Below are 22,596 nucleotides of genomic sequence, written 5' to 3'. Positions count from 1 at the left end.
GATATAATCAGTAGTCATAAAAACTCCATGAATGGGGAAGGAAGGGGAAATAGCATTTCGCCAATTTTTAAAAATACTTTATTCTTCAAAGCATTTTTAATGTATTTTTATGTATTTGAAAGGCAGGGAGAGAGGGCCAGAGGCATCTGCTGGTTCACTTCTTAAATGCCTAAAGCAACCAGCGCTGGGTGAGGCTAAAGCCAGGAACCCAGAGCTCAGTCTGGGTTTCTTAGGTGAGTCACAGGGACCCACGTCCTGGAGTCGTCACCTGCTGCTTCCCAGAACATGCATTTGCAGGAAGCTGGATGGGAAGCAGAGCCAAGACTAGAACCCACACACTTCAATATGGGATGCAGGCATCTCAAGAGGCATTTTAACTGCTGTGCCAAACGCCCAGGCCATATTCTCTATGGAGTTCACTAAAAAGCTTTAAGAGAAAATGGGGCCGGCACTGCGGCTCACTAGGCTAATCCTCCGCCTTGCGGCGCCGGCACATCAGGTTCTAGTCCCGGTCGGAGCGCCGGATTCTGTCCCGGTTGCCCCTCTTCCAGGCCAGCTCTCTGCTGTGCCCAGGGAGTGCAGTGGAGGATAGCCCAAGTCCTTGGGCCCTGCACCCCATGGGAGACCAGGAGAAGCACCTGGCTCCTGCCATCAGATCAGTGCGTGCACCGGCCGGCACGGCGGCCATTGGAGGGTGAACCAATGGCAAAGGAAGACCTTTCTCTCTGTCTCTCTCTCTCACTGTCCACTCTGCCTGTCAAAAAAAAAAAAAAAAAAAGAGAGAGAGAGAGAGAGAGAGAGAAAATGGTGAATTTGGCAAAAGAAAAAGTTAATCATATGTTTTTTCATTTACCTTAGCACAAAGAAGGAAAACCCAGGAAACAAGATAGGGAAATTAAAAATAAAAGCTCCTTTCAGTTTAGATTGATCATTAAGAAACACATACTACATTTGTAAGCCTCTGTCTACTCAAGCCATGTTTTTGTTATATTTACTTGTTCTTTTTTTTTTCCAAAACTTTAGAGTGATGGCAAAAATATCTTCTTAGCGTTTTACATTCTTATCATGTCTGACAACTTTTTCCCTTAATCATATTTGATTTTTTAGCATATTTCCTAGTGCTTTTTCCTTTTGATTTTCCCTGCTGGTGTTTAATTACTGTTTTATTTTCTTTTTACCACAAATTTTTTTTAAAGATTTATTTATTTATTTGGAAGGCAGAATTACAGAGAGGCAGAGGCAGAGAGAGAGAGAGAGAAAGGTCTTCCATCCACTGGTTCACTCCCCAGATGGCTGCAACAGCTGGAGCTAGGCCAATCTGAAGCCAAGAGCCAGGAGCTTCTTCCAGGTCTCCCATGTGGGTGCAGGGGCCCAAGGACTTGGGCCATCTTCCACTGCTTTCCCAGGCCATAGCAGTGAGCTAGATTGGTAGTGGAGTAGCTTATACTTAAACCAGCACCCATATGGGATACCAGCATTGCAGACTGGGGCTTTAACTTGCGGCGTCACAGCACCAGCCCCATTTTTACCACAATTTTAAAATAAAGTAAATGTGATAATGCTCTAAATTTAGAAAAAGGGGGCTGCTGCTGTGTCATAGTGGGCTATGCCTCGCCTGCAATGCCTGCATCACATGTGGGTGCCTGTTCATGTCCCAGCTGCTCCTCTTCTGATCCAGCTCTCTACTATAGCCTGGGAAAGCAGTAGGAGATGGCCCAAGTACATGAGCCCCTGTACCCTCGTGGGAGACCCAGAGACAGAGAGAGTGAGAGAGAGGTGAGAGAGAGAGAGGGGAGACAGAGAGATCTTCCATCTGCTCGTTCACTTCCCAAATGGGTGTAATAGCCAGGGCTGCGCCAGGCTGAAGCCAGGAGCCAGGAGTTCATGCGGGTCTCACATGTGGGTGGCAAGGGCCCAAATGCTTGGGCCATCCCTTGCTGCTTTCCCAGGCACATTAACAGGGAGCTGGATTGGAAGTGGAGCAGCTGGGACTCGAACTGGTGCCTACATGGGAGGCCAGTGCAGCAGGCTCAACCTCCTGCAGCACAGCGCCAGCCCCTATTATTCCACTTTGATTTTCTTCAAACAGTTTTATTTAGGCATATGTTAGATGTGTCCTTTGGTACACATTTCTTGTTGTCCCCAGAAATGACAGTGAGTTTTCATCACTGTCATTTTTTCTCCGATATTACCTCTCTTGTCATTTTCAGAGCAATTAAGGTGAGTCAGTAAAGAAGCAGATGTGTCAGGACAGGAAGCAAATAACTAAATGCTTCACTAAGTCTGGAATAGCCTAGAGTGCAATAAAGTGGCAATCTTTTAGTCCTAATAGGATTTGTTAGTATAGAGATTCAAGTGAGGTTGTCCTTTTAACCTTACACTTCTCTGCTGAACCAGTTCAAGTTTGCAGCATTGCCTACAACTTCCAACAAATATTTCAAAACACTGTAGAAGCATCTAAAAATCATTTTAATCATTACAGGCAATGTACAGGAGCTGCCTTTTTATTGACCTTGTACTAGTACTAGCTGTTTCATTTTTTTAAAAAAGATTTATTTTTATTTATTTGAAAGGCAAAGTTACAGAGAGAGAGGGGGAGAAAGAGAGAGAGAGAATCTTCCATCTACTGGTTCATTCCCCAAATGGTGGCAACGGCTAAGGCTGGGCCAGATGGAAGCCAGGAGCTTCTTCCAGGTCTCCCACGTGGGTTCAGGGGTAAGGACTTGGGCCATCTTCTGCTGCTTTCTCAGGCCATTAGCAGGGAGCTGGATTGGAAATGGAGCAGCCAGGACTAGAACTTGTGCCCATATGGCATTGCAGGCAGCAGCTTTACCCACTGTGTCACAGCGCCAGCCCCAGTACTAGTTCTTTCTACAGCACTGATCCTTAGACTGCTGAGGAACAGTCTCTGGAGTCAGACAGATCTGCAGTTAGATCCACCTCGACTCCTCACCAGCTCTGTCATTGCAGCCGCATTCCCTCAGATCTCTGGGCTTCAATGTCCACATTTGTGAAATAAGGGTAATTAAAGTAGCTACTGCTTGGGATGGTTGTGAGAATTCAATATGCTAATGTATTTGAAGCACTTGGTTCTGTGCCTCACAGGGAGCAGTGTTAGGATTCTTTAAAATTCCATCTTCTTTTCCCTTACATATTACTTCCTGATGTTTTCTTTTCCCAGTCTGAGCCTCTGCTGTTGTTTATTATGCCCAGTTCTTGGGCACTGCATAAGACCCTGTCTTCACCTTCGTTTTTCTCTGTTGGAACGTTCATGCCTTTCTAATTGTCACAGCACCCAAGCAAGAATGCATAGCATTGTCCTGGACAATCCTTTTCTTCAACATCATGGCATCTCAGTCTGCAGTGCTTTTGAGACTATCATTATTCACTTAATATAACGCTTTTGACTTTCATCCATTTGATGGTTAGTTCCTTGCTAAATAATACTCCAATGTATAGATGTACCATAATGTCTATCCATTCACCAGTTACTGGATATTTAGGTGATTTACACATTTGGTTCATTCTAAATAAAACTCTGAAAACATTTGCATGCAGGTGTACTGTGGACATATGTCTTAATTTCTCATGGGTAAAAACCTACAAGTGGCATTGCTGGGTTATAAGGTAACTCTATCAGAAACTGCAAACTGTTTTCCCAAGTTGTTGTATTGTTTGTAATCTCACCAATAGTGTTAAAGAATTCCATGCATCCTCCTCTCCAACATTCAGAATTGTTAAACCTCCTCCTTTTTTTTTTTAAGTTGAACCATCCTAATAGATGTGTAGTAAATGAATGCCCTTGTAGAGTTAAATAAATTACTTGGAAAACCACTTAGTCACAACACTATCATCAGTGAGATCAACAATACCAACAGATGATTCACTTCTGTTTGAAACCTGGCCATGGCAACCTGCCACTAGGATTTGAAAGCTTCTCTGAACCCCTTAGGGCTGAGAGGGTCCAGAATAAATATCTATGGTACAAGGTATAAATGTCCACAGTGAGACTGATGTTTAGAGATGTTAAGTCTAGTGTGAAGCAGACGCATCAATGAATAATGTTTCCCAGCGGCTGTTCTCCCCATTACAGCCTCATCATCTGCCTTTCAGACTTTGGCCACTAGGCGAGGTTCCTTACAAACACTCCAGGCGTGCACTTGGTCTTTTAGCTGTTTTTGTTGTTCACTTGTCTATCCAAGCTATTTATGAGGTGTACTTGCAAAGAAATGAGCCTGCTTTATGTCTTGTGCTTTGTCACACCACATATGCTGGTTTGGCTAGAATGAGGTTCTGAAACATCTTACCAACCTGCTGCTCAGATTATATATTTTTTTCGTTTTTCCTCTGAATCTTCAAATTTCTACCAAATATGCTCTTCTTTTCTTAAGAATATCATATGTTAACAGGCCATGATATTCCCTCAGCAGATGTAAGTTTTCCGTTCTTCCAACTCCGCTGAGGAAGAGTTCAAATCGCTGACTCAGGTTAAAGATGAGTTGCCATCTTTACTTTCTGCCCTATATAAACTACCTGGTTGGTCAAAAAAAAAAAAAAAAAAGTTAAACCAACAAACCTTGTTAACTCTTGTTCCCTAACCAGAAGAGCTGTATGGTGCTGATGGCATTTTTATCATGCTCATTTCCATTATGTTCTCTCGCCTACCTACAGCTCTTCATTCTGCTGTAGACAGTTCATGAAAACATGTTATGGGGAAAACTACATTGGTCTCACATTTTTTGCACCGAAATAAACTGATCTTTTAATTCCATATTCCATGGACTTCTTAAGGCACCCTAATATGTAACTATTCCCTAACATACAAATAGTTATGATCAATTTTCAGAAAGAGTTCTTACTAAAATCATACCTCTGTACGTAATAGATGTCACCCACATCCGATCCAAAGGCAGCCATTTCCCACAAAACAAGAAGAGTTTTATAAAGTACCATATCCCCTTTTCACTGCTGCCTGGCACAAATTGCTGCCCACTCTAGGGGCAAAGAAAAAGAGGAAACATTGGTGAGAGAGATTCTTCTGGGACATTCCCAGTGGAATGGCTTAGGGTGGGGCGATGGCTAATAATGGCTCCCAAGAAATCCCACTGTCTTAAGAATGATGTCATTATCCCATCATCCTATGCTCTCCCTCTGTCAGCTCAGGGAGAAGTTATGTTCCTGATGCCCCGTGCTCTTCTCACTGCTGAGTGCATTCACTCACAGAAGGACTTTAAGTGATTACTTCATAACAGACTGTTCAACCTAATTCTACTGATAGTTCGACACCTGTGTGTGGGGCAGTGCTGAGCACTAGTGATAGACCACAAACAAGAGAAAAACAGCTCCTGCCCTCAAGAAGCTCCTACTCTGATACCCTACATGACAGTGCTGTACATTTCCAACAATACTGTTTCCTCTTTTGGTTTTTAGTGAGAGGGTCTTGTTTTTTTTACGTTTATGTATTTATTTGAAATGCACACCAAGAGCAGGAGAGAGAGAGAGAGATCTATCTTTCATCTGATGTTGCTCACAACAGCCACAGCTGGGCCAGGCTGAAGCCAGGAACCAAGGGCTCGATCCAGGTCTCATACATGGTTGGCAGGACTTGATCCTGGGCACTCCCATGTGGGATGCAGGCATCTGGAGCAGCAGCTTAACCTGCTGTAACACAACACCCACCCATGTTTTCCTCTTTTGAATGAAAGTTGTGAAAGAAGTTTTTACTGCCATATTGGTACTTTCTGGCCTCAAGTGGTTTATCATGCTGTTTGAGAAGCACTAGTCAGACAAGCTACTAGTTAAATAGGCTGATAGCAATGGCTCCTGAGTGCAGGAGGAATCAAAACAAAGCAGATGTTGTTAATGCCCTTCTGTTTATTCCAGAACACCAGCCAACAGCCTTTTAAAATAAGACATTTCTTTGCCCTACCTCCTGACTCTCTGTAAAAATTAATGTGTGTAATATCTACAAAGTCCATGTGATCTGTACTCACTCCACCCCATTCCCCACCTCTCGATTCTCATCCTCTTACTGTCCCCTCTGTTTCTGCAGCCAGCTTGATCTTGCTTTTCCCCCAAAATACCTGGCACTAAGCTGCTATGGAGCCTTCATACTTGGCAGTCCCGTCTTCCAGGTACCTGCACAGCTCCCCCTAGGTGACACCTTCCTAAAAACACTATGTTCACTTTCACTCTCCCTCACCTCCCCTGCCACTTCTATACCCTTTCACTGGGCTAGTTTTCTCCTTGGCACTCTATACATCTGACATATTTGCTTATTTATTTCTTTATGGTCTGTTCCTCCCACATGTAGTACATTAACTCCATAAAGGCAATGATTTTATCTTTTGTTGTTCACAGCTATATCTTAATATCTAGAAGAATGTCTGGCATATACTAGAGACACAGAAAGTATGTTTTGAGGATGGCATTCTAGTTAAGAAGGACAAAATGAGCAAAGGCATTTCTGGAGAAATAGGGATTTGTATGATGTGTGGGAGAAACTAGCAGAGGTGGACTTAACTCTTAACAGATAAATAGTTTCTTGTTTGAGGAGAATTAAAAAAATTAATCAGGTGGCACCTCAAATATAGGCAAACAAATTGCAGGCAGGAGAGTGGATTTGATGTCAACTAGTCAATAGAGTTATTTCAGACTCCTAAGAAGAGTAAGCTAACAGGTAGTGTTTTAGGAACATCACTTAAAAAGTGGTATGGAAAGTAAATCAAAATGGAGAAAGACTGGATAAAAGAAAGCCAACTAATTACAGCAGCAATCTAAGCAAAAGGTTTAGGAAGAAGGCAGTGGGAAAGAGAAAGACAGGTCCAATATGGGAGAAACCTTATGAAAGAAAAATTAAGGGACTTGGTAGCTTTATTAAATGAAGAATAAAGGAAAGGGAGGAATCAAGATAATAAGTTCATTTAAAAATTTTAAATACTAAAATCTTTCTTAGTGTGTAAAGTGATTTTCATAATAATATGTGTGTACTATTTTGAGAACTGTCTACTTGGATTTAAAATCTAATGAAGATATAGTTAAAATATTTTGTATAATTCTTGTCAGTAAAGTTTAAAATTATTTTTCATTCATTTTCCCTTCTTTCCATGACTTTAAGCCATAATTTTTGAATTCTTATTTTTTGTTTATTTTATTCTGGTATAAATGGTGATGAAATGTTTCCCAATTTCCACATATTCTATTTTAATTAAATTAAGTCATTTTCTTCTTTCTGTGTAATATTAATACTTCGGACTTATACATGCAATTTCAAGATTTCTGATTTCACCTTTTAAATTGTGTTCTGTTTCAGATTTGGTGTGAAGAAGAAGCCAATTTACATTAATGTCATAAGGGATCCTATTGAGAGGCTGGTTTCCTACTATTATTTTCTGAGATTTGGAGATGATTATAGACCAGGGTTAAGGAGACGAAAACAAGGAGACAAAAAGGTAATATTGTAGTTTTAAGATTTTAATAAAGACAGTTATTTATGAAATACAGTGAGCAATGTGCTTTTCAAATTTGTTATTGATTATAAATGTACTATTTGCTTATTGTGGATATTTTGAAAAGAGCTCAAAAGTATATAGTATATATAGTATATATAACTGATATCTTATAATATACATAATGATGGCAGTGTTAAAAATATTAGCAGTTTTCTGAGACCACTATAATGATTCATAAATACATGTTTTTATGTGGACGTTTGTTCTCTTGGTGTGGATAATAACAATTTATTTGTGGTTATCAGAATAGTGATGCTGCTTTGCTAAAGCAGCTGTTTTTTTCAGGCAAGGAAGGAATTACATTCACATTGGGGTTATCTGCCATTTCAGTGTACTCTCTGGAAGATCACCAGAGTTATTTTTCTGAAAAAGCAAACTGAATTGACACTTTTCTGGGGGAACACACTTACTAGGAACATGTTGCTCATAAAAGTACCCAGGGCATGGGACGAAACCTGACATGGCCTGAGGCCTTTGTTTCCTGCCTACTTTCCCACCAGGTTCTTAGTGCCCCAGCCACAGGAAATGTCACCACCTTTCAAACTTAATGTTACTTCATATTTTTGCACATATGTTGTTCCCTGTATCTAGAATGTCTTTCCTTCAGTCTGGAAAAAAAATCTTTGCCTGCCTTGTCAGATCCAGCTCCAATCCCTTTCAAGGCTCCCAGGACACTCCATTAAAATCCATATTTTTAAGCGTTTATTTTGTTTTATTTGTATTATCTGTTTACATATTGTCTTCTCCCCAACATGGTGAACTTCCTGAAAAGTATTTCACTCATATCAATTTCCCTAATGTTTAACAGTGTACTTAGTTTACCTGTAAGTGCTTAACAGATGGTTGAATGTGTGAATTCTGCACATTTAAAACTCAAGTGTTAGTAGTGATGCTGGATACTTGGTATATAATCACTTCTCAACTTTATGGCTAAGATCAAGTGACACTTGGTATATCATGATAATCAACATCCAACAGTTGATTCTTTTCTGTTAGATGTGCCCTCGTTATGATTTGAGAGGGCAGCGGGTTTTGTTGTGTTTTTCTTTTGTTTGTTTTCTGGAAATCCGCTGTTCCTTTCCTTAGTCTTCAAAGCTTTAGGCTGAAAGTATTAATGCAAACACATGCAACTGATCAAATCTTTGTTTTTTTGTTTTTTCAGTCTCCAGCTTTCTCTTAGCATTATTTAATCTTCTAAAAATACCTAGGTTACAGAGATTCCACAGTACTATAAGATCTATTCATACAACTCTTGTGTGACATAGAACTTCAGAATGTAGTGGTATTTATTTCTAAATTCACTCTAACCTTTACTGCTTTATTTTAGCCCCATCATTTATGTTAGTATCCATCTCCTTCCTTCAACCAATGGAATATTAATGTCGATAAGAAAGATTTGCTGTCATATGAGTCCCTGCATCCACCATTTGTCAACCAAGTATTAGGTTATTTACATATATGTATTTCTTTGGGTGGCTTACACAATTCTCTAGGGTAATTTTGTTAATGCCATTATTTTGTAGGTAAGAACACTAGGCACAGAAAGGTTAACTCTCATGCCCAGTGTCATACAACTAACAACCTAAGCACTGTAATTTCAGAGCCCATAGTCTTAATCCCTCTCACATCCTTTTTAAAGCAGGAAAGAAATACAACATCCTACTCAGCGTTTTTATATGAAAGATTTTCTGAAATTGCATTTTTAATATGGTAAAATCAAGGAGATACCGTAACATCATCCCTCTTTCATTTTTGAAACTTTTAAGTAGAGAGGCCATCCTAGGGCTTTAACCACTCTTCACCATGACCTGGATAGAGCTCACTTTGTTTTTGTTTTTGAATGTCATTATAAAATACATACTGACACTTCTGTTCATTTAGCTATAGTATTAGTAACATCAGCAGGAAACTATGTATTGTCTTACCTCTCATGAGGACAGGGCCGCTATGAATAAATGCTTTATTAAAGTGAAAAATTATTTTGTTTTGTGATGGATAGTTTGGACCTCTGCAATTGCAAAACATACTGATTAGACATTTTTAATAATTTGGCTTTTTTCTCATGATATTAATACTGTTAACATTCTAGGATATAATGAGCAAAATGATGTTTTATTGTAAATAACTACTTTTTAAAGATTTATTTATTTATCTGAAAGGCAGAGTTAGAGAGAGAGAGAGAGAGATCTTCCTTATGCTGGTTCACTCCTGAAATGGCTGCAAGGGCCAGGGCTGGGTCATTCTGAAACTAGGTGCCAGGAGCTGCTTCTGAATCACCCACGTGGTTACAGGGGCCCGAGCATTTGGGCCCTCTTCTGCTCTTTTCTCAGGCATGTTAACAGGGAGCTGGGTTAATCCTCTGCCTGCGGCGCTGGCATCCCATATGGGCACAGGTTCTAGTCCTGGCTGCCCCTCTTCCAATCCAGCTCTCTGCTGTGGCCTGGGAAAGCATGAGAGACCAGGAAGAAGCACCTGGCTCCTGGCTTTATATTGGTGCAGCTCCAGCTGTTGTCATCTGGGGAGTAAACCAACGGAAGGAAGACTTTCTCTCTGTCTCTCCTTCTCACTGACTATAATTCTACCTCTCAAATAAATAAATAAATAAAGTCTTAAAAAAAAAAAAAAAAAAAAAACGAGGAGCTGGATCAGAAATGGAGCAGCCAGGAGTTGAACTGGCGCTCATATAGTATGCTAGCACCACAGGCAGTGGCTTTACGCACTGTGTCACACCATTGGCCCCAAATAACTTCTTAATGTCTTTAACTGAAAGGGTTTCCATTAAATTCATTTCCTTAAAGTTGGTAAGAACTCATGCATATAACATTTCTAAAAATGGAAGGGTATTGGGAGATACTGGGGATTAAAGGGTGACTATGGTGATGTTGAAACTATCTTACTATGGCACTTATTCTGAAAAAGTTCTAGATAGCTTCATTTCCATGAAATTATATATTATTTGCACCTTAAGTGATACTTTGAAACATATTACACAATATTCAATTCAGAACTTGTAACTACTATTATGTTTTAAACTACAGCATTCCAATAATCTGAACTGCTTACTAGTTACAATGTCAAATTGTTATTTCAAAGTCATTTCTGATAAGTGTACACCTGGGTTGTTTTCAGCTGATTTTGTATGAAACAAGCAATGTGTTTTATTTGGAGGATGTCAAATACTCTGTTTTCATATTTTATAAATAGAATTTTACTTAATCTCTGCAGTACATGGGATCAGAGGTCAGCATTGGATAACTATATAGATTAAATCAGTGATCTTCAAACTTCTTCATGTGGAAACTCCTTTTATACTCTTAAAAGTGATAGTGAACCCCCAAAGAGGCTTTTCTATGTGGGTTATTGGTACTGATGTTACCAATATCAGTAAATTTATCAGTTCACTAAGAATATTTAAAATATCAATGTTAAAACAATAGTAGGAAACCCATCTTATATTAACATAAATAATATCTTAATGCACATAATCATTTCACCTTCTCCACAAATAAATACAGGCATATTGAATTTTTGCTAATCTTTTTTTAAAGATTTATTTTATTTATTTGACAGGTAGAGTTACACGGAGAGGTAGAGACAGAGAGTGAGAAGTTTTCCATCCACTGGTTCACTCCCAAAATAGCCACAACAACCAGAGTTGGGCCAGACTGAAGGCAGCAGCCAGGAGCTTCCTCCAGGTCTCCCATGTGGGTGCAGGGGCCCAAGGACTTGAGCCACCCTCTGCTGCTTTCCCAGGTGCATTAGCAAGGAGCTGGGACTTGAACAAGTGCCCACTGCAGGCCAGGGAAAACTTTACACTGCACCACAGGGCTGGCCGCTGGTAATCTTTTTAGTATCTAGCTTAATATAGATGGTCTGATTTTTCTTATCTGTTACTGCATTCAGTGTGTCCAGTATGTTCATTTGGTTGAGTTAAATAAAGAAAATCCACCTTAACAGATATGTAATTGGATAAGGTGGAATTTTAATAGTCTTTTCAGAAAATTGTGGCTGGTCTTCTTTCATACTATACTAAAACTTGACTGGGATAGTTTCTTAAAGGCAGTTGCAATGTGGAATCTAAATGGGCAGGAAAACAGTTTCCGTCTCATCAGGTAAGTGAAACGAGAACTGAAAAACTGTCCCTTGGGTTTGTCAGTGGGTTATGTGGCATCCAAAGGGTTTAGGAGTGACTGAAAATGGAGACGTTGAGACTGAGAGGAAAGACTACTCTTGAGAGAAATTTGATTTTGAAAGGAACAACAGCAAATCAGGGAATGTTTCTTTAAAATAACAGACACTGGACATATCCATATATTTGAAGAGAGCAAAAGGTTGAATGATACACACACAAAAAAAAAATGGAGAAAATTTGGAGGCAGAGGATCTCAGAAGTGGATGAAAATGTTACTCAGAGATAGGAGAATGGGGGCTGGCGCCTGCACTGCAGGCAGCAGCTTTACCAGCTATGCCACAGCACCGGCCCCTGGATTTGTTTTTTCTTTTAAAATATTGGCAGCCATTGAAGAGTTCTGAGTAGAAAATGTTAGAAGTTACTGCTTTGGCTAATCTAGAAACTGTTCAGATAGAAGGAAAGCTGTGAAAGCAGCCTAATTAGGAAGCCGTTGTAAGAATCGAGAGTTTATGCAGTGAGGTCCTGATGGAAGAGAAAATTGAAAAAGAAAAGCTGGATTGGAAAGACATGACCTCGAGGATGTGAGGTGAGGGAGAAGAAAGTTTAAGAAATGATCTGCTGGCCCGATGCTGTGGTGTAGTGGGTAGAGCTGCCGCTTACAGTGCCAACATCCCATGTGGGCACCAGTTCTAGTCCCAACTGCTCCACTTCCAATCCAGCTCTCTGCTATGGCCTGTGGAAGCAATAGAAGATGACCCAAGTCCCTGGGCCCCTGTACCCTTATGGGAGAACTGGAAGAGGCTCCTGGCTTCAGATTGGCACAGCTCCGGCCGTTGTGGCCAACTAGGAAGTAAACCAGCAAGTAGAAGACCTGTTTCTCTCACTGCCTTTCCTCTCTCTGTGTAACTCTGACTTTCAACTAAATAAATAAATCTTTAAAAAAAAAAAAAAAAGAAATGATCTGAAATCTTGAGTGTGGATTACAAGGGGCAATATGATTCTATTGCCAAGAATATTGACTGTGAAGTAACACTGGCAATTCAAATAAGAATACATAATAGTTATTAGAAGATATAAAAAATTATAGATCTAGGAGTACAGATTTGGAAGTCCCTTTGACTAGGAATTATAAATTAATCCAAGGAAGTGTAATAAGTGGACCAAGAAAGGAAGTAGGGAAAAAGAGAAGACAGCTGACACAAGTTGTATATGGAGTAGAAGGACCAAAATGTGACTTCAAAGAAGATTACAATAGTAAATTTAAAAGGTACAGAGAACCCATGAAACAAGCCAAAGCAGGGAGTGTTCCAAGAAAACAGAAAAGAATGCATTAGTGACAGAGAGATCAAAAGACTTGTTACAAAGAAGAGGGTAAGCTAAGTGCTATGAAGATCAAGGAAAACAAGAACCAACAAAACATGTGTTTGACTCTTAGGAGAGCGAGGTAAGGAAAGAGAGCCACAAACATAAACATATCCTGCCTGCCATGAACCACTCGTTGTGGAAGATTTATTCCTCAAAGTAAGATTATGTCTTCATTTTTTCAACTCAGGAGACTTAACACAACACTTAAATTTTTCAGGCTCAGAATTCAAACCCAAGTCAATGAGTCTTTGTACTCTATCTTGGTGCAGGTCATCTGTAAAAGAAATGGGTGAATAAAGTGTGGGCTGCAGTTTGCTCTTGTCTCTTTGAATGATGCCCAAATAAGGAGCATCATGCCTCTGTGGCTCCACCCACACCCCAACTGGGTTTAAGGATGCTTTGGCCTTGTTGTAGATTTTTGTTTGAAAATGACCTCTAAGATGGTCTAACTGTAGAGATTTGAAAAGTAAGGCCTGGAGGCCTTGAAGACTTACCTAAAATAGGGTCAAGCCTAGTTCTAGAAATTCAGAAACTGTGGCTCTAGGCAAGTGCTCTTTCATACTTCATCTTGGGGGAAATAGCATATGTATTTGTAGATATCTTACTGCAGCAGCCAAGCTTCCCAGCTTTGTCTGTGGTATCTCTGATTGTTTTGTTTTTAAACTTTTATGTTTTTGTTTGTTTCTTTATTTGAAAGGCAGAGGGGAGGACAGGAAGAGAGATTTTCAATTCACTGGTTCACTCTTCAAATGCCTGCATAGCAGGCCCTGGGCCAAGCTGAAGCCAGGAGTTGGATCTCTCATCCAGGCCCCTCGTGTAGATAGCAGGAACCCAAGTTCTTGGGCTGTATCATCTGCTGCTTCCCAGGCACACTAGCAGGAAGCTAGATCTGCTGCAGAGGCAGGATTCAATCCCAGGCGCTCCAGTATAGGATGTGGACGGCCTGTGTAGCAGCTTAACCCTCTGTACTACAACACCCACCCCTATGGGTTTTTTTTTAATATATATAATTTTAAAAAATATTAACTAACATAAAAATTGTACTTATGTATGGATTACCATGTGATATTTTAATACACCTGTTGTGTAATATCTAATCAGCTTAAACTTAATCTGTCTCCTCAAACAGCACTTCTTTAGGTGAAAACATTCAAAATCCTGTCTTTTTTGTTTGTGTTTTGTGTTTTGTTTTTGTTTTTTTTTTGTTTTGTTTTGTTTTGTTTTGTTTTGTTTGACAGGCAGAGTGGACAGTGAGAGAGAGAGACAGAGAGGAAGGTCTTCCTTTTGCCGTTGGTTCATTCTCCAGTGGCTGCCACGGCTGGTGCGCTGCGGCCGGCGCACTGTGCTGATCCGATGGCAGGAGCCAGGTGCTTCTCCTGGTCTCCCATGGGGTGCAGGGCCCAAGCACTTGGGCCATCCTCCACTGCACTCCTGGGCCATAGCAGAGAGCTGGCCTGGAAGAAGGGCAACTGGGACAGAATCCGGCGCCCTGACCGGGACTAGAACCCGGTGTGCTGGCGCCGCTAGGTGGAGGATTAGCCTAGTGAGCCGCGGCGCTGGCCATCCTGTCTTGTTTTTAAAAATGTTTACTTTTTGAGAAATATGTGGTATATTAACATTGCTTATATTTACCCAACTGAGCACCAGAATGCCTGAACTCCCAACTTCTCTCTAACTGTAACATAGTACCTGTTAAATAACTTTTCCCCATCCCTCCCAGCCCCTTCTCTTTCTAGCCTCTGGTACCCAGCATTATATTCTTAACTTTTATGAGATCAATGTTCTTAGATTCTGTGCGCAAGTAGCATCAGGTGGTGCTTGTGTTTCTGTGTTTAATTTATTATGTCTGACATTATCACCTCCATTTCCACCCATGCTGCTACAAATGAGATTTTGTCTTTTTTATGGCTGAGTAGTATTCCATTGTTTATATCTATCTCACTTTCTTTATCCGTATTTTGTCTCTTTCTTGATTATGGGTTATTGTGAGTAGTGCTGCAATAAACATCAGAGTAAGTTCTCTCTTCAGCAGACTTATTGCATTTCTCTTGGTAAAGTCCCCTATGTTCATCTCAAATAGATAATTTGCTTTGCTGAGAAAATATAAGTACACAAATCCAGCATAATCCAGTACTTACATTCAAGTACATATGATTTGGGAGGGTGTCTATTCACACAGTAAAAGAATTCTTACAAACATTGGCATAGAACAAAGTTGTGAGAAGCATCCGTGTTTTCCTTTCCTCGATAACCTACCTTTTCCTTTCACATTATGACATCATCCCACCTGCTCGTGCCCTTTTATTTAATAACTTAGCACATTAAGATGTTGAAACAGCAGGCTCAGAATTACGTCTCACGTGTGCTGCTTTGTCTGCGCTCCAGACCTTTGATGAATGTGTAGCCGAGGGCGGCTCCGACTGTGCTCCTGAGAAGCTCTGGCTTCAAATTCCATTCTTCTGTGGCCACAGCTCCGAATGCTGGTAGGGAGACAACCTTAGCTTGAATTTGCTGTTTTCCTTCTTATCTTCCTTATTGTATTTCAAGAGAATGAATGTGATAGTCAAGGGCTAGGTACAGGGAGATCAGTGAAGGACCAGACAAAAAATAACATACCTACTTTTGTGGTAACCTTGAAATGCATTAAAAAAAAAAAGTCTCGTTTATAATATCCTCACAATATTTTTTCAGATTCTGGTTTTGATTTTTTTTTCTTTCTTTGTTTGTTTATTTGCTGAATTCCACACAGCTCTGAATTAGAGACCAAAGGTCATTTTATAAATTGTGTTTTGTCCTGAGCTTACTGTTTGAGTCATTTGTGATAAATCAAGAAAAGGCTTAGTGGGTAAATTATTCACTTGATTTTACTGTTAAAGTGATTTTTGACTTTAAGTGGTGTCAAGGTTATGATTATGGTTTAGTCTGCTAATAAAAATGAGGTGGAAGATAAAAGTTATTTTTAATAAAGAATTTATTTTTTCAGAATGTGCTGAGTCTCCAGTTTCTGAAAGTAATTGTGCATACTTATTTGCCATATTCAATCACTGTAATAGGAAATGTAGAGGAAAACAGCACGTTCCATGTTACTGTATTCCTTAAAAACATGAGAAATGCAAGGAGTTTCTTCATTACTTGAGATATATTATTAAATTACTGTGAAGTTTAAGGTCCTAGTCTTTCAAAGCATCCTAATAGCCCAAGAAAAATTGAAAGAATGTGTTCTCAGTTGTTAGCCATTTCCTTGGAACAGAGATTGGCAAACTACAACCTGCAGATCAGGTTTGTCCCCTCACCTGTTTTTATAAATAAAGTTTTATCAAAACACAACCACGTACATTCGCTTAGTTATTGTCTATGGTTGTTTTCACGCCGGAACCCCAGACATGAGTGATTATGACCCAAAGCCTAGAATATTTGCTCTCGGGACCTTTGTAGAAAAAGCTCTGCAGCCCCTTAGCCTACAACTATAGAACATTGTGCTACTGGGCATTGTTGAGGTTTCAGTTGAACTTGTCTAATGTGTTCCGTAGTCAGAAAGCTGGAAGGGGCCTGCTAATGGTGGAGGAAACAGAATGGTAGAGCCCACCCACTGAAGACCACACTGCTGCTGAAAGGCAGAGCTAGAGCTGGGATTGAAGGATGTTGGTGCCAAACCCGGAAGTGTTGTTTATTTAGGACGCAGTTTCTGTTCACAGCATTAGCTGACAGTGTAAACAAAAATAAAAATCAAAGAGTCTTAGCAGAGCTGTTTCTTCTCTGTTTTCTGTTCCTCAGAAATTTTGGAAAACACTAAGCTCACAAAAATCCTAAACAAATTAATACAAGCAGTAAGCATAAATTGTTTAGACCTTACAAGAGAGCTCTTAAAATGAACAAAGTTAAAGGAAATTAAGTGCTCTCACACTCCCTCAGATGGAAGGGATATATGTTACGTACAGATTTTTAAAAACTGCCCTCAAACTAAACTTTGTTCCTATTAAGAGAGGTCTAGTAAAGTTTGAATTAGCACCACATAGTTGAGCAGAAATTGGAGATGGAAGCAAAGGAAATTAAAAACAGGTGTCCTTACACAAAAGATGTTAATAAAAGGGCATTAAGTCTTTGGATGTACATGTGTTTATCTACTTTGTCCATAATATACAGCCTGAGAGGCATCAGAAATACTTAGCAGATTTCACAGCCCGGTTTCTAATTCCTCTGCTTTGGTTTCAGGAATGTGGGAAGCAGGTGGGCTATGGATCAAGCCAAGTATAACCTAGTTAATGAATACTTTCTGGTGGGAGTTACTGAAGAGCTTGAAGATTTCATCATGTTACTGGAGGCTGCTTTACCCCGGTTTTTTAGGGGCGCTACAGAACTCTACCGTACAGGTATATACATGACGGGTTTCTTTTTAAAGTTGTCCCTTAACTCTTTTCTTTGTTTACAACTTAAACAACAGACAGGGCATCTTAAAAAAGTTCATGGAAGATATGTACTATGAAAAAACTACACATGGACTTCAAATTTTTGCTCCAGAGTCACCTTTTCATTCCTTTCATTTCTTTTTGCTCAGGTGCTAACACTCAGTCTGCATGATATGTTGAGAAATTAGAATTAGAAACAAGAATAGCTATTTTGTCATATTTTAGAAAAAAACTAGTTTAGAGCACCAAGAGCTTGCCAGTAGAGCATATGAGGTGACAGCCTTTTACCACTTGACATTCATTTAAGTCTAACGGGTTAAGGATTTGCATGCCAATGAAATAAATCACAATTCTGGTACGAAACGGGCTCCATTTTTGCCTGAACTGTTTTAATTTAATTATGTTACCCATCCTTCAATATGAACTTAAACCATCTTTTCAAATAGAGAGGCATTGATTCTGTATGTTCTCCAAGAATTATTTACCTTTCCTTTTTATCCTTTGTAAGTAGGAAAGAAATCTCATCTTAGGAAAACCACAGAGAAGAAACTTCCCACTAAGCAAACCATCGCAAAACTACAGCAGTCTGACATTTGGAAAATGGAGAATGAGTTCTATGAGTTTGCACTGGAGCAGTTCCAGTTCATCAGAGCCCATGCTGTTCGAGAAAAAGATGGAGACCTCTACATCCTCGCACAAAACTTTTTCTATGAAAAGATTTACCCCAAGTCGAACTGAGTCCGAGGTGTGACTGTTAGATTCCTGAACAAAAACTTTGACGCTGACGTCACCTTCATTCTCAGCTCTGCAACCTGGATTGCTGATCTTGTGTAAGATGGTTTGTGTCGAGCTGAGTTAGAATCGGTCATGTCGAGGAAGTAGATGCTGGCTGCTCTGTGTTGTAAAGGGTTTAAGTTTCAAGCATTTTTCTTTTTTCAGGTTAGATTTTGGTGAGAATTATAATCCCCACTTGCCTAAGGGAAAACAAGCTTACATCACCTAAAATAAACACATGGCAGGTCTAATCAAAAAGCTAAATGCAATTCAGAAAAGGGTCTGATAGTCTAGTTTTTGATAAAGCATTTTTTCGACTAACCATGAATGAAGATGAATCCATTTGCCACTTCCACCTTCCCCAGGGGTTTAGGTTAGAAATAGCGGTGGTAACTTGGGCAGCGTGTGCTTTGTTTCTGTGAATCACATCTCATGAAACTTATCCAGCTGTTTGTATTTGCTAAGAAATGTGACTGCTATAGTTGGAGTTACCCATTTTTATGTAGGTGGTTTTAAATTTTTTCAATAATCATTAGTGTTAAATACCAGTTTAAACCATGAATAATGCTATAAGAAGATGAAGAATCAAGGCAGTATTGCTCATTCCTGTCTCCCCAATATTTATTATTGGGAATACACTTCAAAGAAGGTTGGCAATGTCAGAAGTTTTAGCTAAGACTTAGGTGCATTAATATAAAAAAGTAAGTTTAGTATTTGTTCCTCCAGGGGTTGTTTGTCAAGATGTAAACTGAGCTATCGGCAACTATTAAGACTCCAGTGGTGAGCTGTGGTGTGGGTCGGGTTTTCTTACTTCTGTACTTTTACCTGTAGACTATTTTTACTAAGGTGCTTTATAATGTGTTTTAAAGCATTGCATTTACAAAAGAAAAAAAAAAGGAAAATGCTGTACATAGTGCATATTTTATGTATTTGGACCAAAAAGTTATAAGAAACTAGACAAAAGTGGTTTTGCACCAGTTTTATTATGTCAAGTAAAACCATCAGACCTACTGTTCTTGTATTTCTCATTTAACTGTACTGTTAAGACATCACTGACATGAATTTCAATGACCCTTCAATTTTGATACACAATGCATTATTCATATCTGGAGGTGGTAGTTGCGATGGAAAGAGTACTGGACGTGGAGTCATAAAACCTGATTTCTGGTGTTGGCTCTGCCACTTACCAGCTGTTGTGACTTAACCTCTCGTTGCCTCGACTTCCTTGTCTTGAAATGAGGCTGATAAGACCTGCTGTACCTACCTCACAGGGCTGTTGTGAGGCTGAGATGAGAGGGCACGTGAAGCACTTTGGAGCTGCAAAGCAGTGAAAAGCGTAAGGTATTAACTGTAGAAACATCTTTAACATGTGGTTTCAGACCATTCTTTTTTTTTTTTTTTCCTAACAGAGAAAAGTCCATTTGGGGTTGGGAAAAAGTTAATCTTGATGTAAAGTCGTGTTTGATAAATATCTTCTCAGTGTTTTATCTTCCATGTTTCAACAACTATTGAGCTGTGAAACCCCTGTGAACTCTTAACGATTCCTGAGCAGCTGCCCGAGTGCCAGGGGTTCTCTGTGGGAAGTGGACTTCATTAGCTGACCAGGGGCCCGGAAGCCTTACTCTGCAAAGTCGACAGATTTCTTTTTTTCTCTTTTTTATTTTATATTGCCATTCAGAAATGGTAGCTATTTTATACCTCTGCTTTTTAAGGTATATTTTACAGGGTTTGATTTTCTTGTTCATTCTTCCCCTTCTTGAAGTAACAAAGATAAAGAATTTTAAGAACCCTTTTCTAAAAAGAATAATCTTTGATATGTTTCACTTAAGTAAATATTTCTTAAGGCTTCACCAAACTGCAAGCATTTTAGGCAGATTACGTTAAAGGTTATTAATTGTGTGGGAGAGAGGGAGGGAGCACTACTTCCAGAAAATATGTGTAACCCAATCAAAGGAATGACAGAATCATTTTAGCACCCTTGTCCCCCAGTAATATGAAAATATTAAGAGAACATAGCCAGAGGGAGGAGTGAAGCCTAGTGGTTAAGGTGCCATAAAAGACATCTGCATCCCACATGGGGCATTCCTGGTGCTGTTCCCTGGCTCCAGCTCTGTCTGCTGCTTCCTGCTAAAGCCAACCCTACAAGGCAGTGCTAATAGCTGAAGCACCTCCCACATGGGAGTCCTAGATCAACTTCCTGGCTCCTGGCTTTGACCCAGCCCTGTCCAGCCCCCTGGTCATTATGGGCGTTAGGAGAGTGAACCAGCAGATGGAAATATCCACCCCCCTCTCTGCCTCTCTGCCTTTCAATGTGTTTTTTTTAAGAGAGGGAACATAGCTAGACATATGTACTTTTCTGGATTTTATTTTCCCTTTATTTTGTTTTAAATTAACCTCTACAGGTATTTGCTGAAAACATACAAATTATTTCTTCACCCAAAAGTAAAGCACCTGCTAATGGAACACACCACAAGTTATTCTCAGAGTACATGCTAAGATCATCCTGAGGTGCATTAACTGTTTTAGAGACCTAGAGTTGCACTTAGTAGTGCACTGGAGCAGGCTCAGTAAACTTTCTGTAAAGAGCCAGAGAGTAAATTTTTGGCTTTGCAGGCTATATGGTCTCTGTCACAGTTCACACAGTTCAACTGCCATTGTTGCACAAAAGCAGCCATTGACATCATCTAAACAAATGAGCATGGTCATGTTCCAGTGAAACTTTACCTGTAAAAACAGATGACATACTAGACAGGAACCGCGGGCTACCAGCTCCTGCACTAGAGAAATCAGGATTTATGGAGAAGTCATATTTTCATCCATATTCAAGTGACCTAAAAGAGTTTATATGCTCCAAAAGCTCCTGACATATCCAAAGAATAGCACTCTGATTCACACATTCTCTCCCACAGAGTCACAAACTTTTAGGACTTCTCTTGCTTCCTAGTTTAACAGTTCAGAATAGGTGCATTTATTTGGTCATCTTTTAGGGTAGGAGTGTCCTTTCTGGAGACTGAGAAAAGGGCGGATTTAATTCCATCCAGTGAGTCCTTATGATGCCTACCTTTGTAATCGGTCACATGTGTGGAGCCACAAAGGCAGTAATGTATTTTTTTAAAGTGGCAAATGTGGTTTTCTTTGTTTCGGCCTTTGCGCTTTTTCAGTATTTTGATCATAGGGAGATATTTTTTTTATAATACAAAAGTAAATTAACCACTCTGAATTTCAAAGTAATGTTACGTGTGTATGTGTATATATCTATATCGATATCTATGTTTATTTCCTAAAAGAGGAAAAAGTACCTTTTTGTTCAACTTGTATCAACACCTGTTTTCTAATTGCTGTGAAATGGCAACTGTTGATAAATTATTGTGACTGTTTTAAAATGTAATGGGGAGGATATATTTTGATTTTTACCCAGCTTTAATCTGTAAAGTATCACTTAAATATATCTGATAGTAACACTTAAATATTGCATGGGAATTACTTTTCTGTCATCCATATGCATTGATGCAACTTTGAACATATCAGGTGTTTCTGAATTCCTGATGATTGGATTTAAACTATGGAAACTCAGATGACTTATACTGACTTTTACATTTTGAATTTAATTTTCTGTTCTTACAATTAAGTTGATGCCTAATTTGAAATCTGTTGCTCTTTCTTAATATATGTCCTATTGGAAGTTCCTAAAATTGTTAGTGCCATCCGTGATTTACAAACAGTATTTTGATATCACAGACAATTTTCTCATTGTATTTGCATAGGTAGAAAGAAAATAGTTTGTTGACAATTATTCTCACTTTTTTAATAAAATTAAATAAAAATTTTGAAAGCGCTAGAGAATTGAACTAAAGGCTGGTTCCCAAATGCATAGCTGATATTTTAATTTATATTCCAGTTCTACATAGAGACCATATGTGTAAATCATCTAGGAGGATTTCCCCATTGGTCATTCTTAAACACACCTAGGATCCTTTATTATGAAAAGTATGTGGTACTGCCACCTTTTAAGAAGTTTGTCTTTAAGAGGCCCAGGTGCTTCTCCTTATGACTTGACAGTTTGCCTCTTCAGTTAGTACTACTTGGAGCTGGCGTTGTGATGCAGCAGCACTACATGACACAGGCATGCTGTATCAGAGCATTGGTTGGAGTCCCAGCTGCTCTGCCTCTGGTCCAGCTTCCTGCTAATGTGCCTGGGAAAGCAGCAAAGATGGCCCAGGAGTTGGGCCCCTGCCACCCACATTGGAAGATCTGGAAGGAGCTCCAAGCTCCTGGCTCCAGGCCATTGCAGGCTTTTGGAGAATGAACCAGAAACAGAAGACTCCTCTTTTTTTCTGTTGCTCCTCTGTCCTCCTGACTTTGAAATAAATAAAATCAATCTTTTTTAAAAATGCAGTACTAATTACTG

At 39.5% G+C, this 22,596-nt stretch overlaps 1 protein-coding gene across 4 annotated transcripts in view; it reads left to right on the top strand.

Annotated features, from left to right (window-relative positions):
* The window catches only part of HS2ST1 (heparan sulfate 2-O-sulfotransferase 1), a 206,127-nt gene extending 184,091 nt beyond the window's left edge, over positions 1–22,036 (top strand). Inside the window, exons 4-7 of one of the 4 annotated variants that reach the window (XM_002715521.6) lie at positions 7,313–7,451; positions 15,394–15,491; positions 17,221–17,378; positions 17,926–22,036. In XM_002715521.6, coding sequence (XP_002715567.2) covers positions 7,313–7,451; positions 15,394–15,491; positions 17,221–17,378; positions 17,926–18,152 — 622 coding nt within the window. In that variant the 3' untranslated portion in view covers positions 18,153–22,036. Of the gene's footprint in view, positions 1–7,312; positions 7,452–15,393; positions 15,496–17,220; positions 17,379–17,922 lie in introns of those variants that run through there. The other 3 variants (XM_008264941.5, XM_089337102.1, XM_089337103.1) reach the window with 3 other exon arrangements.
* The last annotated feature ends 560 nt before the right edge of the window (positions 22,037–22,596 follow it).

This window comes from Oryctolagus cuniculus, chromosome 7 (assembly GCF_051225735.1).
Source record: "Oryctolagus cuniculus isolate XC-2025 breed Fujian yellow rabbit chromosome 7, ASM5122573v1, whole genome shotgun sequence".
Lineage (NCBI taxonomy): Eukaryota > Metazoa > Chordata > Mammalia > Lagomorpha > Leporidae > Oryctolagus > Oryctolagus cuniculus.
The sequence above is the reverse complement of the archived record's forward strand: the minus strand, read 5'-3'. Positions and strand labels throughout refer to the sequence as shown.